This window comes from Austrofundulus limnaeus, unplaced genomic scaffold (genome assembly GCF_001266775.1).
Source record: "Austrofundulus limnaeus strain Quisiro unplaced genomic scaffold, Austrofundulus_limnaeus-1.0 Scaffold53, whole genome shotgun sequence".
Classification (NCBI taxonomy): domain Eukaryota; kingdom Metazoa; phylum Chordata; class Actinopteri; order Cyprinodontiformes; family Rivulidae; genus Austrofundulus; species Austrofundulus limnaeus.
Genome location: NW_013952455.1, coordinates 742,865 through 758,016, shown reverse-complemented (window position 1 = coordinate 758,016; position 15,152 = coordinate 742,865). Strand labels below are relative to the sequence as shown.

Below are 15,152 nucleotides of genomic sequence, written 5' to 3'. Positions count from 1 at the left end.
TGAATGCCACAAATTCTCCTAAATCACTCGTACGCACAACTTAAGAACAAATCTGTGCGTACGAACGGTTCTTGCATGAGGCCCATTGTTTGCATTTTTAACTTTAAGCGGTAACTCACCAGAATGCTTCTGTACATGTTGCCATTGTTTTGGCCCACGTCCACGCTAACCCTGATGATGCAGGAGTCGGCCCCCTGATKGTTATACACGGGCAGGGAGTTCATGGAAACGGAGCGTTTGTGATGGGAGGCCAGASGAGGAGTAGGGTGCGAGGCTGCCGAGCAGAGGTCTGTGCTGCAGTCAGGAGAGGAGCTGGAGGGAGAAGGAGACTCTGACGAGGAAACTGCTGAGGGGCAGGGGGAGGACAAAGAGGATGAGAAGGCCTCAGACATGTTGCTGCAAGAGCTGTGGAAGGACTGTAGAGGAGCAAGAGAGAAATAAACAAGAAACAACGTTTTTAGTTGTCATTGTAAATAGTAATAGCACTTGTAGCACTTTCGAAAACAGAGAAGTATTAATAMTTTTCTAAGACACCTGAGAGTTTASTATACACAATAACAGACTTTTGAAGTATCTTGATAATATCTTGTATGAGCACCAGTATGGTTTTAGAAAGAACTGTTATACATATATGGCTCTCCTGCATCTTAGAGAAAAGATTTTAGCTTTTTTCAAGAAAAAATAATGTGCTTCAGGAATATTCTTGGACTTGTGTAAAGCTTTTGACACTGTAGATTATGATATTCTATAATGTGACTTGAAAGGATGCAACCCCGGGTGCAGGACTGAATGAGTGGGGCAGTAAAAATGCATTTACAGAAATCCAGGAGCATGAACAGGTAACAAGGAAGGCAAAACACGCTGTGGTGACAAACATGCAAGCAACAAARCAGACTGAGGAGAGAGAACAGAATATAAAGTGGAACTAACATGCTACAACAAGAAACACCTGGGAGAGAAACATGAGGAACATGTGAATGTGGGAAGGGCTGGAGCAGAGACAGTCAGGAGGAAGTAAACAGAAAAAAAGTGGAATACAGAAACAAAAAAGAGTAACCAAAAACACTTACAAAACAGATACACAGACCATGACAATATTACCATCTATTTATGGTTTAAAATTAAGGTTCTGAAATAGTTGGAAAATTACTAGTAGAACAAAGAGCACTTTGTCTTTTTTAATAATAATTTGTCACTGCAAGATGCTCTAAAATGTGGAGTTCCACAAGGGTCCATTTTGAGTCTACTGTTGTTTCTGATTTACATCGATGATTTACCAAAATTGACAGTGTTCAGAATTGGAAGTCAGAAGGTCCAGCCTGTCAGCCAGGACCTGTATGTTTGAGGCCTTGGGTCTTCTCAGTAATATAAACAACCCTCTCAGCTTTCCAGCATCTATTCCAGGCTGTACTAAATATTGTGTTTAATTTTTATTTTTCAATTAAGTACAAAAAAAATCTTGCTGTAATTATTTTAGACATCCCCAAGTATTTTTTTCTTGTTTTGTTTTGTTAGTTGCTGAACAATTTAAGTGATCCTGAAAAGGGGATTTTTTTTTTTACTAAACATTACGTAAGTTTCTTCATATTTAAAGTAACTTCCTCCTCACTCATCRGAAATACCAAATTGGTTGTTCTTTTTTTTTTCTTTGGATTGCTTAAAAATAGATGACTGTCAAACAGAAACAAAGAAAGCTTTCTWCACAGATTGCATTTTGATGAAAGCGCAGTGCAACAAAGCTTGCAACAAAAGCAGTCACTGTTGGCACAAGGGACAAACCAAAGAATGGATAGAAGTCAGAGACATTAGACAATGGAGGCTGAAACCACCACGCACACACAGCTGGTTACCTGAGGTCGGGTGGAACGGGACAGATGTGGAAAAGACAGATCCTCCATCTCAGAACCGCTGGATCCAGAAGACGAAACACTGATTTGGTCAGCTGGGAGTTTCCTAGAACCATCGATTTGTGGCAACAAACTGAAGACAGAGAACTTACTTTAAGAACTATGCTGGAATAAAAAAAATACAATAAAATGAATAATATGATCATTATTTTATGGAAGCCAAGAGCGGACCTTTTCTGCATATAATTTTTCCCCACGGTTTTCTCGTGATAAGTTAATTTCCTGATTTTTTTTCATGTTTTTATTTTTTGAGGTAATGAGTTACGGTTTTCCTCTCGTGCATCATCCSGTAACCTGAAGACAACCTGGTCCCCTCAGCTGGTAAATGATGAAGTTTATCATCAGCAGGATCACTTAAGAGTAAAAGCCTGTTGAGCTACAGTCGGGCCAGCCGTCTCCTTAAATGACGACAGCTGATTTGAGTTATTTTTACAAGACAAACTGCAGTTTCAGCCTTAGTTATGGTATATTAAACATCATCAGTGACCAGCTGAGGGGACCAGGCCATCTCTATGGTTACTGAATGATGCACAAAAGAAAAACCATAACTYGTCATCTCAAGAAAACCACTGGGAAATGAACTTGCCATCTTGAGAAAAAGCTCATCGTTATTTCGTTAACATGAGAAAACCATGGAAAAAATTATATGCGGAAACCGTCCACTTTCGGCTTCCATATTTAGGATTTTGCATTCTTTGAAAGAATTTCTGTCAATATGCACATCACCTTTCTTGCCAGAGTTTTTTAATCAAACATTGAAAATAACATGAGCAATCTCATGCAATAAGTAAGTACAACAAGATGTCACTGTTGTGTTGGAAATAACCTTTGGCTACAAAACTTTGCTCAATATCTGTAAAACTGAGTAAAACATATTTTGGGTTGGCTACTGTTGATTAGCTGTGATGACATACATTGAATAGACTGGGGGGCTCTGCAGTGACTAAGTGGGGGGTTCCTGGATATGGGAAGAGTTTCTGAAAATCAAATTGAATATTTTACTAATTATCATTGTACACTAACAGCGTTGTGCTGGTCAATACTTTCTGTAATCAATCATGGTTGACAGCAACACCTTTCAACTTCCCCCACAAGTCAGTTGGACCAATCACAGTTTTCCCCAACTCCTCCCACGCYAAAAAATGTTTGCCTTTTTCCCAAACTACACCTACACCCAGGAACCTCCCACTTAGTGATTGCAGAGACCACTACTTGGCTGTAGATGAATGCCCTATGATTATTTTCTCAATGTTTTATTAAAATCTGTACATTGGTTCAAATGATATTTTAGTTCCAAACAAGTAGGAGTGACTCCTATTGAAACTTAAAAGTTTTAAGCAAGGATATTATGCAAAGAGTTGCTCTTAGTGTTTATGTTGTAAATGAGTCTAAGCTTCAATCACACCAAAGTTTAGCTTAKTATCTGTAAAATAGATCAAATTTTATTTATTTTTGTGTTTTTTAAAGTTTGCTGTGATGGTCATATTGAATTAAATTGGCTCTAAACATTAATCAGCTGTAGATTCATTTGGTATTTCCTAAAGGTTTCATTATAATATTTCCAGGGACTCCAATTAGTTAAAGATGTTTTTTTAAGTAAATAGCTCTTGGGCAAGCTGTGAGTGAGTTTAGGGTAACTCTCAGCTACCGTCTGAGTAAAAAACAGTTTAGGAGTTGCTTGATTGGTATGCTGTGGCAGCCATCTTGAATCAGGTTGATTTCACAAGGTAATCGATTGTAGGTATACGTCCTAAAATTACTTTCTTAAATTTTAATAGTGTGTGAAAATGTGTGGGAAATTTTGGTACCTTGCATAAAAACACAGACAAAAATAAAAATAAGCACTTATTAGATGATGTGTTTGTTTTAACTGTGTCTTTGTGTTTCTGAGCAGAGCAGCCTGATACTTACAAGGAGAGTTTCTTGGTGAGGGAGCGTTTGTTGCAGGACGGTGGAGAACACGTGTCAACCGGAGGCTCGAGACATCTTGAAAGTTCATAACTTTAATGAAACACACAAGTACTTTAATACTCGATTTGAGGGCGCAAGGTGTCTAAAAAACTACAACTAATGAAAAGCAGATTTCTTCCTTAAGTTAAAGATCAAGAAAGCAGTATATTATAAAAAAAAAAACAACCATGATAATGCAGCTTTCAGTTTATACAGCAGTCAGTGTTTGATTATGTCTCGACAGCACGTTCTTTGCATGTGAGTCTCTCATGTGTCAAAGGATAAAACAGTTTTTTGGTTGTTTTGACTCACCTCTCCTGATCAGTAAGCGGCTTATGTTCATGTATACCAGCAGTGATTTTAGGGTAATGAGGGAGATTATACTGGGAACATGACGCCTGCATCCCCTGAATCTGTGAAAGGATATCAAATTCCTGTAGGAAAGAGGAAAAAAATAAGAAATGTTGATGGATAAATGAGAAAACTAAAGCAACAACACACTGGAAGATGTTACAGAAGGTCAGCTTTTTAGTGGTTRCATTAACTCGCTGAATCAACAAAGTGATACGAGAGAGTGAGTTCTGTTTCAGGGTTCTGTTCGCATTAATCTGTAAATGATTAAAACGTGTCAGGTGATTTGAGCTTCTAATAAGTGCTAAAGTATGCGTCTTACTTTTTGTTTACTCTGACAAAACCTGTTAGCTTTTCACACCCAAACAGCATGTAGGAATTGAAATATGCCACACCTACACCCTTGGACTGTGGTTTTGCTTGTTTAAAGACATAAAAAAGGAAGATTGWATTAAAAAAGGAGGAACCCTGCTTACCCTTCTCCTCTTCTCAAAGTTTATGAGTCCACCCTGTTGAAAGAGTCAATTTTTAGTACTTTAATACATAAAACAGTAAATATACTGGTGAATATCCTAACTATTCATGTACAGTAGATGTCTCGATGTGTCTGAAATGCATCTGTGGACTTCTAAAGTCTATCTGAATTTCAGAATGTAAAGTGTAAAGTATTTACTGATTATTTTTAAATGTGCAAATAATTTTGAGTAATAGTTCCATTTCAAGTGAGAAGTTATAAATAATCTTGCTATCGATACACACACCCCAAACATTTGCACTAGCTATTTACTTATCTAAGTCACAGGACACCTTGTGAGTCAAAACTTACAGAGCACGGTTTTATTTTGATCCAACATGGCAGCTTTAGAAATGGCGGCCATGTTCTAGACATAGCCTAAAAGATAGCTGCCCCCCATCCCCACTTTACTTAAGATTGACATTCRATTTAAATGAACTTTTCGCTGCTATGTACTAATATTTAATCCCTAATATGAAGTAAATTTTGTGTATGTTTCATTTTTGTCTGCACGATTTACCTGCACAGTGTCTGGCAGAGCTGTGTCCAACATGGTGAGGCTGGACAGATAGGTGCCCAGGTAAGGAACCACTCCACTGGAGGTACTCTGCAAGCACAACATGTATGAACACCTATCTCTTTTATTTGTTTTGTCTCTTATACCACAGCTTAAATATGACAATGTTCATAAATGTCTWTCAGTCAGTCAGCAGCACTGAGCTTATATTACAACCCAGAATGACCTCAGTCCAGTCTATTATTATCAACCAAAGATCCAGGTGACCTGGGAGTCATTTGAAACCTGCCTAACCCCTRTGCTAAAGATAGGTTCTGGTCTTGACTGTGCCAGAGATTCTCCACCCACACTTAGGGGGAGAAATCAGCTCTCATGTGGCTTACAGAGGAGTAATATTAGAATGAAAAAAAATCCATGCATCTTTGGCCTCACGTGAACGTTACACTCCCAAGATAAAAAAAAACAGCATTTTGTTTCATTCCCACGGCATGATCAGTTTATGCTCAGATGTGTGCCTTTTGGCTTAATCACATTTTAAATGCCCCTTTTTGTCACTGTAAGGTTTGACTCACCATCTGTCTGAGGAGTTGACACTTCTTGGGTATCTTTGGAGAAACGTTATCCACTGTGGCTTGGTTTCCATCCTGTTAATGACAGTCAAAGCAGGATTCATTTTAAGGTTGCAGGCACATATTGGCGTGAGAAGAACTTCCATTACACATTAGCTTGAAATATCCTGTTTAGAAGGTTTTTTTTCTTTTTCAAATGAACAGAGGCCATTCCTAAACCTCTGAAGCCTTTATATGTGTACAGACAGTTCTGTAAGCAAATGAGGGTCAGTATTTTCACTGATAAAAAGCCTCCTTTATGAAAATAGGGACAGTATTTCTTAATGAAGAGTTGTTCTTGTTCACCAACAAATACTAACAACTGTTTACAAAAAGTGCTGGWGATCTGTTTACTTTAGATCGCTTTCCCTAGAACTGAACAAAAACAAAGTCACCAGAAAATGACTTCCAAAAACAGCATTGAAAGGGAACGTAATGTGCTTGAGGACTGTTTACTGTTAATATTCTGTTCCTTCCTGCAAACATTAACTCAAGACACAATCTTTTTAATTATTACAAGAGTGAAATTCATGGGCAAGAAGACAATCATTTCCAGTGTAAGAAACAATCATTGCACTACGTATGTTCTTTAACTGAACTTTGACATCTTTTCATGCCGTATTTGTTGGTCTTATCCACAATCTTTGGGGTCTTTTCTTCTTGCTAGTGCTCTCACTGCTCTACTCTGGTGTACTTCAGTTTAGTAATTTAGCTCCTGTTCTCCTTGTGTTAAAGGAAAGTCAAAACCAAACCCACACCAGAAACATGGACATCACCTTCTTTCAAATCCATCAGAGTTAGGGTTAGGGTTAGGGTTAGGGTTAGTAGGGTTTTAACAGTTCAGACAGAGCATTAGCATAGCACAGCATGATACTGTGTGTTGTTATTGTTGGGTCATTGCTATGTAACTTTCATTATGGCATTTATATATGGGGTTTATTTGATATTTCAAAGTAATGGTTATACTACAYTAAGATGACGCTTGTTATGTAAAGAGACAATATTTGTGGACATAATCAAGAAAGCTGTATTTTGATTTAGAGAATGTATCTGTTGTGCATTACTTTTAARAGAAAACATATTTTTGACAGATGCTTTTACAGGATCTTTGCAAACCCCTTTGAGAGCATCTATTTCTGGCTGTCATCAAACCTGAAGTTAACTTGTGCTTGCATTGTTGGTGATCAGTTCAAACTCCAGCTTCACACCAATTATTCCTCACCTCCACTAGGAGCTCTTTGTTGATCAGAACACAGTTCTCRTCAGGAAAAGTCATCCAGAGGTTTTCAAATGCAGCTGTGCTGTCTCTGCAAAAAACAACAAACCCTATATTAAGTGTCATGCTTAAACTATTATCCATGTTAAGTGTTAAAGATCCACACATAATGGTTAGCTTGCACTGTACACTGTTTTAACACCTTGAACGATATTGACCTGAACTAGAATCTGGSTCATTGCTTTCAAACCATATTTCTGCTGACACCGCAAAAAAACAAAGTTATAGGATTGCACTTGAAGAGGGTTCAAAGGCCTCATTAAACAATGATTATGTAGAAATTCATATCATTTATGAGCGTAACAACAAACTAAAGAATGTGGCCTTTGAAATAGAAATGATCCAACCTTGAAACAGCAGCCCAAGTCTTCCTCAGCCTGTGAATTGCATTTGAATGAAGGGCAGACAGGATGGCCTTCAGAGAAGAGAAGTTTTTYAAGCGACGGCATTCCTGTAAAAGAAACAACTTGCATGTCAAGGAAACTATTCTAGGCATGTTTCTGTCTTCTTAGATTTGCACAAGACAAACCTTCTAAAAAAAGAGTCACCATTTTTAGCTCCTAAAACTCACCTGTGCTACTTTGATCCACTTCTCTATGATGCGAGCCCTCTGCACCGCTGATGTGGGAGGCACACGGGAGGACGTGCAAGGAGGGCAGAGCAGGGACGCAATGACCCAGTTGGTGATGGCATTGAATTGGGCAATAGTGGCACGAATGGTGGGAGACATGTTCTCCTTCTTGTCTCTTTGGGACCACATGCAKCCCAAACACTGGTAGGGAGCCACTTTGATGAACAGAGCCTGAAATGTCCAGCGACAGCTGTCAGTCACTATCAAAAAAACTGAGTGCRGACAATTAGAAATGTTCTCTAACATACAGAGTCTATTCGGGTGAGCTGTTCTGCAATGGCTGTAGCGGAGAAGTCCATGACGTTGCCTTGACCTAGTGAGTTTTCACATTCTGAGTCCTCATCAACCGATACCTCCTCATCTTGGTCAAGGTCTGCTGCAGCAGAGTCGACCTTTGATGCTACTTCTGAAACRYGTACCAAGAATAAAGAAAATGTAAGAAGTTTTATTGGGTTTTTACATCATTCCAAGCAACTCGGACTTTAAGACTGAGCAACAAAGCCATGCTGCAAATAGGGTATGTTATGAGGTGAACGGTCACCTTCTTTGTGGAACCTGTCGAGCAGCTCCTCGGCTTGACTCGCCAATGAGCAGAAGTTGGGCTGGCTGTGCATGTCGCCGTACACTGCGGCGCTGATCCTTAGGTGATCCAACAGCAGCATGAGCGCCGGATGCAGCGAAGGATCCCTGAAGTCTTCACTGTACTCCTCCAACCATGTCTGAACGAAGGTCAGGAGAGAGCTGGGGGGGTGGGAACGGAAGTAACATTACATTTTAACCACAAAAATGACACAATAAACCAGAGGAACTCATTAGAGATAAGCAGGTTAAACTCAAAACTTATGGACCCTACCTCTTGGTGTAATCAGCATTGTCAAGATCAAAGGAAGTACTGTCTCTGTGAGCAAAAATGTATAAAACAAARGATTTAAAAGTCAGAATATGCACAGTATCTTCTTTTTGTACAGAAATCTTTTAATCATTATTTGTGGCTGCCTAGCTGCTATGCTAACTGCTGACGGCAGATCCTGCCGACCACAATCTAAAACCTTGAAGCACATAATTACTGTTGACAGTCTCCAGATAATGAGCACCTGCAAGGCACTCCTGATTATATCAAAGCTGGGATAAGATGCTTGCTTTATCAGAGGGAACATTGAGTGAAAAGATCTTTCCCGCCCCACCCAACCATCACCACCACATCGTGACTCTGCCTGAGCAACAAAACAAAAAGGGTTTTTTTAAGTATAAAGCAAACTTTTTATCTTGTGGGAAATCACTAGACTGGTAGGAACTGTGTTCCAAAGCTGGCACAAAGCCTATAGAAGAGTGTTTAGATGTGTGAATAAGTGCTAATGCATATGTGTTGAAGCCTTCTGAATGTTTGCCCATTTTTCTTCTTTACAGCTCAATTTTCAGTTTGTTACACCTCCTGCTGCTTTAGGATGTGTGCTTTAGGAAAACCCATACCTTTTCTAACAACTGTATTAAAGAGCCTGTCACATCAAATTTTTGTATTTAATATGAAGGCATTGATGACATCTTGTAAAAAATAAAAATCACGCCGCTGAGATGAACAGTTGTTGAGATATTTGCAACATGACAGGATGGATGGATGGATGGATGGATGGATGGATGGATGGATGGATGGATGGATGGATGGATGGATGGATGGAGCCAAGCTCAAATGAAAATATGCCACTTGTTTGTCAAAATAAGTGAACAGATGAACATTAAAGTTTCTTAAATATAAAGATGTTTTCTTTGACTTTTTGTATTTGAAGGACAGGCATGTCACAGGCACTTTAAACACAGAGCTAACAGYGTTAATCATTGTTGGGCATAACTAGAATACAAACTTTAACAACTGCAGTATGATACAAATTTATTCATTGATGATTATTGTGTTTTTTTCTTTTTAACAATTATGGTAATAATTTTCCATTAGCATGTTTTTATGCTAAAATAGATTTCTGGAAATCACCAGGGAGCCTTTACTTAATGTTTTACGACCCACAGTGGGGTCTCAACCCCAACTTTGGGAACCACTGGCTTGGATAATTACAGAAGTAATCTAAGCTTTAGAGAAGATTGATGATATTGGGGTTTCAAGGAGTAGCTCCATTCAAAACATTTCCATAAATGATCTATTTTTTTCCTCAATAATAAATATACTGAAGAAATAAAAACAGTCACGCGTCAGACCCAGTTATGGACGTACTTGTGAAAGAGCATCTCTATGAGCTTTGTTGTGCTGGTAAAAGTTCTGTATGTGGAGAGAAAGATCCGGCTGTAGTCGTGCTCCTGGTTTCTACAGTTGAGGAGGTGACTGACCAGCTGGTCCAGGGTGGCAGCCTTCAGGCGCCGCACCTTGTAGGTTCGGTACTGGATGAAGCCACAGCATGTTGAGCTGGTCTCATCGGGGCTGGGGGACGTGAGAACGGGCTCCCGGCGCAGAGTGACTCCGTACACCACTCCGTCCTCGGTCTCCTCACCCCACTCCTGCACTGGATTCTTAGAAGAACAGRGGAGACAAATAGAAGGTTTTTATTTTCAAGCACAAACTCTAAACATAGTTTGCACCTTTATACTGGTCAAAACGCACAGTTATACACTGAGTAATGTTTGTGGTTATAACAGAAGGGTTGAAAGACAAGCCATGAAGATATAAAAATACTAACAAGTCATCATGACCAAGCAGCGAGCTACACACAAATTAGTGACATACAGTAATAAGGGAGTTGCACTGATCCTTCATGGACCACAGCAAATACGTCATGTTTAATACCCATCATCTACACTGACTGCACCAACAGATCAGCATATGAAGACAACGATAACAAGTTTTAGGTTTTTAGGTAATGCACACCAAAATGCAACCATTACAAGTCTTTACTTCCATGAAATAAAATGTAAGGTCAATTGACCAAAGGGGTTCACAAGAGAGTTTAGAACAAATAAGAAAATCAATAATAAAATAAATGTAAATCTCAGGTATCAAATATCCACAAGTGGGTGTATCCATAAAGTGTGTGTGGGGAGGGACAAACTAAAACAACAAAGTATCACAACAAACTTCTGATGAAACTGAAACCGAACTTCACTTAGAAATCAGTGTAAAGAAATGAGTTTTCAGACGACTCTACAGACTGCAGGATGAGATAAAGGGGCAGGTTGTTCCACTGCAAAAGCCMAATATCCTCTGTGCTTTAATTAAACCCTTGACTGCACTACAAGCATCTGACTGGAGGACCTCAGTCCTGTTTTAAGATCATAAAAGTCAAAAAGTTCTGATAAGTAATTGGGTGCCGAGCCATTCAAAACTTTAAAGTAAATAAAATAATCTTAAAATCAATATGAAAATGAACATGCAATTTGCTAAAACTGGAGTGAGGTGGTCACGTTTTCTGATGGATGGATGGATGGATGGATGGATGGATGGATGGATGGATGGATGGATGGATGGATGGATGGATGATGGATGATGCTTTATTGATTCTTTGCAGGAACTTACAGAAGAAATAAAAGTTAACAGATGTGCAGTTGTTCTGTACTAACTGCAGATGATGGAATGCTGATTGTTTAAGACCAACATATATTTTAAAAAACTGCAGTAGTTCATTATGGAGGTGATGAAATTATTGGTCTGCCCACACCCAACCTTTCTGAACTAAATAATAAGGCCATCACAGGCATTGTATTATTAACARCACAGGACATCAATAACACCTCACTTTACTGCCCTCGGGTAAAGATACAGGATGTTGTGTTACAGGACAACTCATTTTGAAAAAAGCTTGAAGCTCACAGTTATAAACACCTTAAACAATAGACCTGTTAAGGATACCATTTTATGTTGAACTTTGTGTGATGATGTTTTGTTATGTTTTGTCTCATGCTGTATGGTAGTTAACCATGGTTGGTTGTTACTAACTACATGCTGATGGGAGTGAAGGGGCTGGTTTGTGGAAAAGAATGTCCCCTTGTAGGACCATAAAGTTTTAAGTCTAAAAGCATAGATAATTGTCTTTTTAAGGGATGTATTATGTTGCTTTGGCAATTACACATAATAAAACCTAGTTTTTAAAATTGAAGTTATTTGCTTCTCAAATTTAAGAGTTTCTATAAACTTTAATGGATTGTCTGCAGGAGAAGGCAAAGCTGCAATAATATTTTTGCCCACTAAGTAATCATTTTAGAAGTCACCTATTAGTTTGGTGCGGTAGTGGCTTAGAGTCATATCAAAACAGACTCTGAGCATTTACACCTTTCTCAGGATGTGGCTGTGCTGTGAACAAAACCTCTTACACCTTTAATAAAGTTTTCACACTTTTTTCTACAACGAAGCACCGTCAACTTTCCAGGAATTTAGTGGGCACGCATAAATGTTTATGGATAAATACAGGAGAACTGCAGCGTGAGCACAACAAAGCAAAATCCTGAATACCAGAGGGCTTTAACTTTCCATTGTGTCGGCTCAGAGCTCACCACAGGTCTGCAGCTCCTACAGCAGCTGGAGCTGCAGACTTATTAAAACAGACCAGCTTTTCATATATTCAAACCAGAGGTCGGGACTCTTTAGATCTCAGCGAAGGCTGTTCAATCATTTTTCAAGCGAAAGCGCCAACAGCAGACTCTTGGCATGACACCGAGGAAGCAGTTTTATCAGATGTGCATACTGAGCACCTTGTTCAGGCTTTCAGCTCATCTGAACCGTAAGAAGACAGCAGCTGGTTGCATAATGCCAGTTAATGTGCCCATGTTTTTTTTTTTGTAAGAAAAAAAATTAATAAATACAAATGAATGCCTATTGTGATAAGAGGACACTTTACTACATCACAGGCTTGATGATCCATATTCAGTTCAAGMAGATGTTAGCCTTTTGATTTTTACAATTAATCTGATTTAAATGCAAACCTAACCCCTCGGGGCGGCTCAGACATCCCGGCTTCCATCTTTTGATCTCCAAAGTGAAACAAGAAGATGAGACGCAGCTCGCTGAGTGACTTTGTCATTTAAATACCGTGACCCAGATTTAAATCAAACTCGCTTACTTTTCCTACAAAACAAATGCTGGCATACTGTAAATACCAGCTCTGACATGACTGCTGACTAAAACATCTGAGTTATGTGCAAATGGATCAAATTAACTTCATTTATTTTACAAGTCCATTCTAGGTTGAAATGAGAATTTATGTGTTTATTTGTTTTTACTGTTAGCAAAGTAGGGCTTATATTACTGGATATTTCAAGGACTCTGCAAAAGTAATCACTAGGTGTGAATCTATAACAACTAATTTGTGGACTCAACCTAATAATGTTGGTTGCTACAACCAGCTGGCTTTAGAGAACACAACGACTGCATCGCAGCCAATCATAGATGTTGCCCTAAAATTTGGTGTGGTAGTAGCTGGGTGTTGTCCTCAATGGATATTCTGAGCGCAACACAATGAGCAAGATTGTTGATTAAAACTACACTGTTAATTGTTGTTAACCCTTTTTTGTTCTGTTAGCATATGTACAGCATCTCTTGAATCACCAGAGGAATTTTAATGAAACTATCAGTGAATAATTACTGGTTGCTCACTATCCTTTTGGAGTCAACCCAATTCAGTAAGGCTGCCAGATAAATCAGCCTAAGCCAACACAAAAATGGCAAAATCTCTGTGATTTTTACTGAATCTGGGCCAAAGTTTGACATTGTAGATGAGAATTATTCACAATGTATATTCTAAAGTACGAATCAATAATTCAAGAAAACAGTTTGTTGCCTGAGACTGAAAATATTRTTTTTGAGCTTCATAACTCCATCACTTCTTAATATTAAACAATCTCCAGATAAAATGAAAGGTGTCAGGAGATAAGCGGTCATTTGAGAAATACTAGGTCTTTCATTGTAATGGAGTGTTTGCAGGTGCTGGTCACAGATGTGCCGAGCTTCTACAGGGTGACGAGATAGAAGAGCAAAAAATGAAACAAAAGTAAAAGTAGAGTCTAATTAATTACTGTTTACAGCCCGAAGCAGTTTTCAGGATTTAAAATTACAGTTAAAAAACTGACTCTTCTTTCAGAAAAATCACAAGGTTACATATTTACCCAAGAAGTAAACAGGCATCCATTTATCTGAGACTGAAGCTGTCGTTTTTTTTTAATTTGTAAGAAAAATAGTTTGTCATTTGTTTAGCAATGACAGATAGACCATTAAAAACACTGAAATGTGATGTTAAAACTATTATATTTTAGAATTTGTTTATTTTTGTGGCCCCAGAGGACTTAAAGTGCTGATTTGCTCCACCATTTGAATATTGAGACATCAAGTCAAACTTACCATTGTTATCTCCCATTTTCCCATCTCGTCAAGTCTCTCAAGAACTGTGGCTCTTCATCTTGACAGAAACCTCTCTTGAAATGAGCTCTAAACTTGTTGAACCATAAATGTATTTAAAGCTTATCTTCACAGAACTTGAAATCAAATCCTTTTTAAAAGAATTATCTTGAGCTACAACAGCAAACCTGATTGAGAATTTTAAAGACAACTGTCAACAGAGTTCTTGCTTGCTTCTTTTTGTGTCTTTATAAAATATGTCCAGCTTGTGTCCATGTGGCCGTTTGTCCCAGGGCCAACAGAGGTGAGGGTCAGGTTGCTCCAACTTGTCTGAGCGGAAGAGTGAGATCCAGGAGCACTGACTGCAGCTGAGAGCTCTGATCTGTGACAGCAGAGGAGCCCGAAACTGGCTGGGTTTTATAGGAGGAGGAGACTCCTCAGGCAAAGTATGAGGGGAGGTGTGGCACTGTGCGTGTATGTGGACTTGTTTCTGCTACAGAGTGAGGACTACCTTTTGTTTTTAACCAGCAAACGGAGGTCRTTTTTTGGAAGTTTGGACATATTTCTGGTCCTCACTGTTTTTGCAGTTCTACTGCGCTCTACCAGTTAGGTTTAGAGGAATGGCGTGAATTGAGTTATGGTTCAGGTTAGTGTTCATAATAGTGTATTAATGGTTAGGGTTATGGAAAAGCTTGGGGTTAAGCATAAATGCAGTTAAAATAAGAATGGAAGTCAGTACAAAGTACTGCTCGATGAAATTACAAGGATGTGTGTGTGTGCACATTTTTGCTAAAATAATAGGGACCATTTTCTAGAGAAACACAGCTGTGTGGGGACYCAATGCTCCTCATGAAAACCAAAGTCTGGTACCTATGCTGATTTTGGTTGGGGGGTTAGGTTTAGGACCAAGATGTGAATTGAGTTTAGGCTAGATTTAGGGTTTGGTATGTACTGGGGTGGTTAGGTTTGAAAGGTCAAGGTTAGGCTATAGAAATGACYAGAAAATGAATGGAAGTCAGTGCAAGGTCCCCACAGTGATAGAAAAACAATCTGTGTGTGTTTGTGTGCATACA

The 15,152-nt window shown here is 38.8% G+C and overlaps 1 protein-coding gene across 1 annotated transcript in view; it reads right to left on the bottom strand.

The window, feature by feature from the left end:
• Positions 1-14,458, bottom strand: part of LOC106517810 (ral guanine nucleotide dissociation stimulator-like 1) — a 17,962-nt gene extending 3,504 nt beyond the window's left edge. The window contains exons 1-15 of the mRNA XM_014008831.1: positions 14,083-14,458; positions 9,976-10,268; positions 8,608-8,652; positions 8,296-8,495; positions 8,003-8,160; positions 7,695-7,925; positions 7,471-7,574; positions 7,070-7,154; positions 5,812-5,883; positions 5,243-5,329; positions 4,685-4,717; positions 4,170-4,291; positions 3,819-3,908; positions 1,851-1,980; positions 120-416 (exon numbers count right to left, since the gene is read on the bottom strand). Coding sequence (XP_013864285.1) covers positions 120-416; positions 1,851-1,980; positions 3,819-3,908; positions 4,170-4,291; positions 4,685-4,717; positions 5,243-5,329; positions 5,812-5,883; positions 7,070-7,154; positions 7,471-7,574; positions 7,695-7,925; positions 8,003-8,160; positions 8,296-8,495; positions 8,608-8,652; positions 9,976-10,268; positions 14,083-14,106 — 1,971 coding nt within the window. The 5' untranslated portion in view covers positions 14,107-14,458. The remainder of the gene's footprint in view (positions 1-119; positions 417-1,850; positions 1,981-3,818; positions 3,909-4,169; positions 4,292-4,684; positions 4,718-5,242; positions 5,330-5,811; positions 5,884-7,069; positions 7,155-7,470; positions 7,575-7,694; positions 7,926-8,002; positions 8,161-8,295; positions 8,496-8,607; positions 8,653-9,975; positions 10,269-14,082) is intronic.
• Positions 14,459-15,152: the final 694 nt, after the last annotated feature.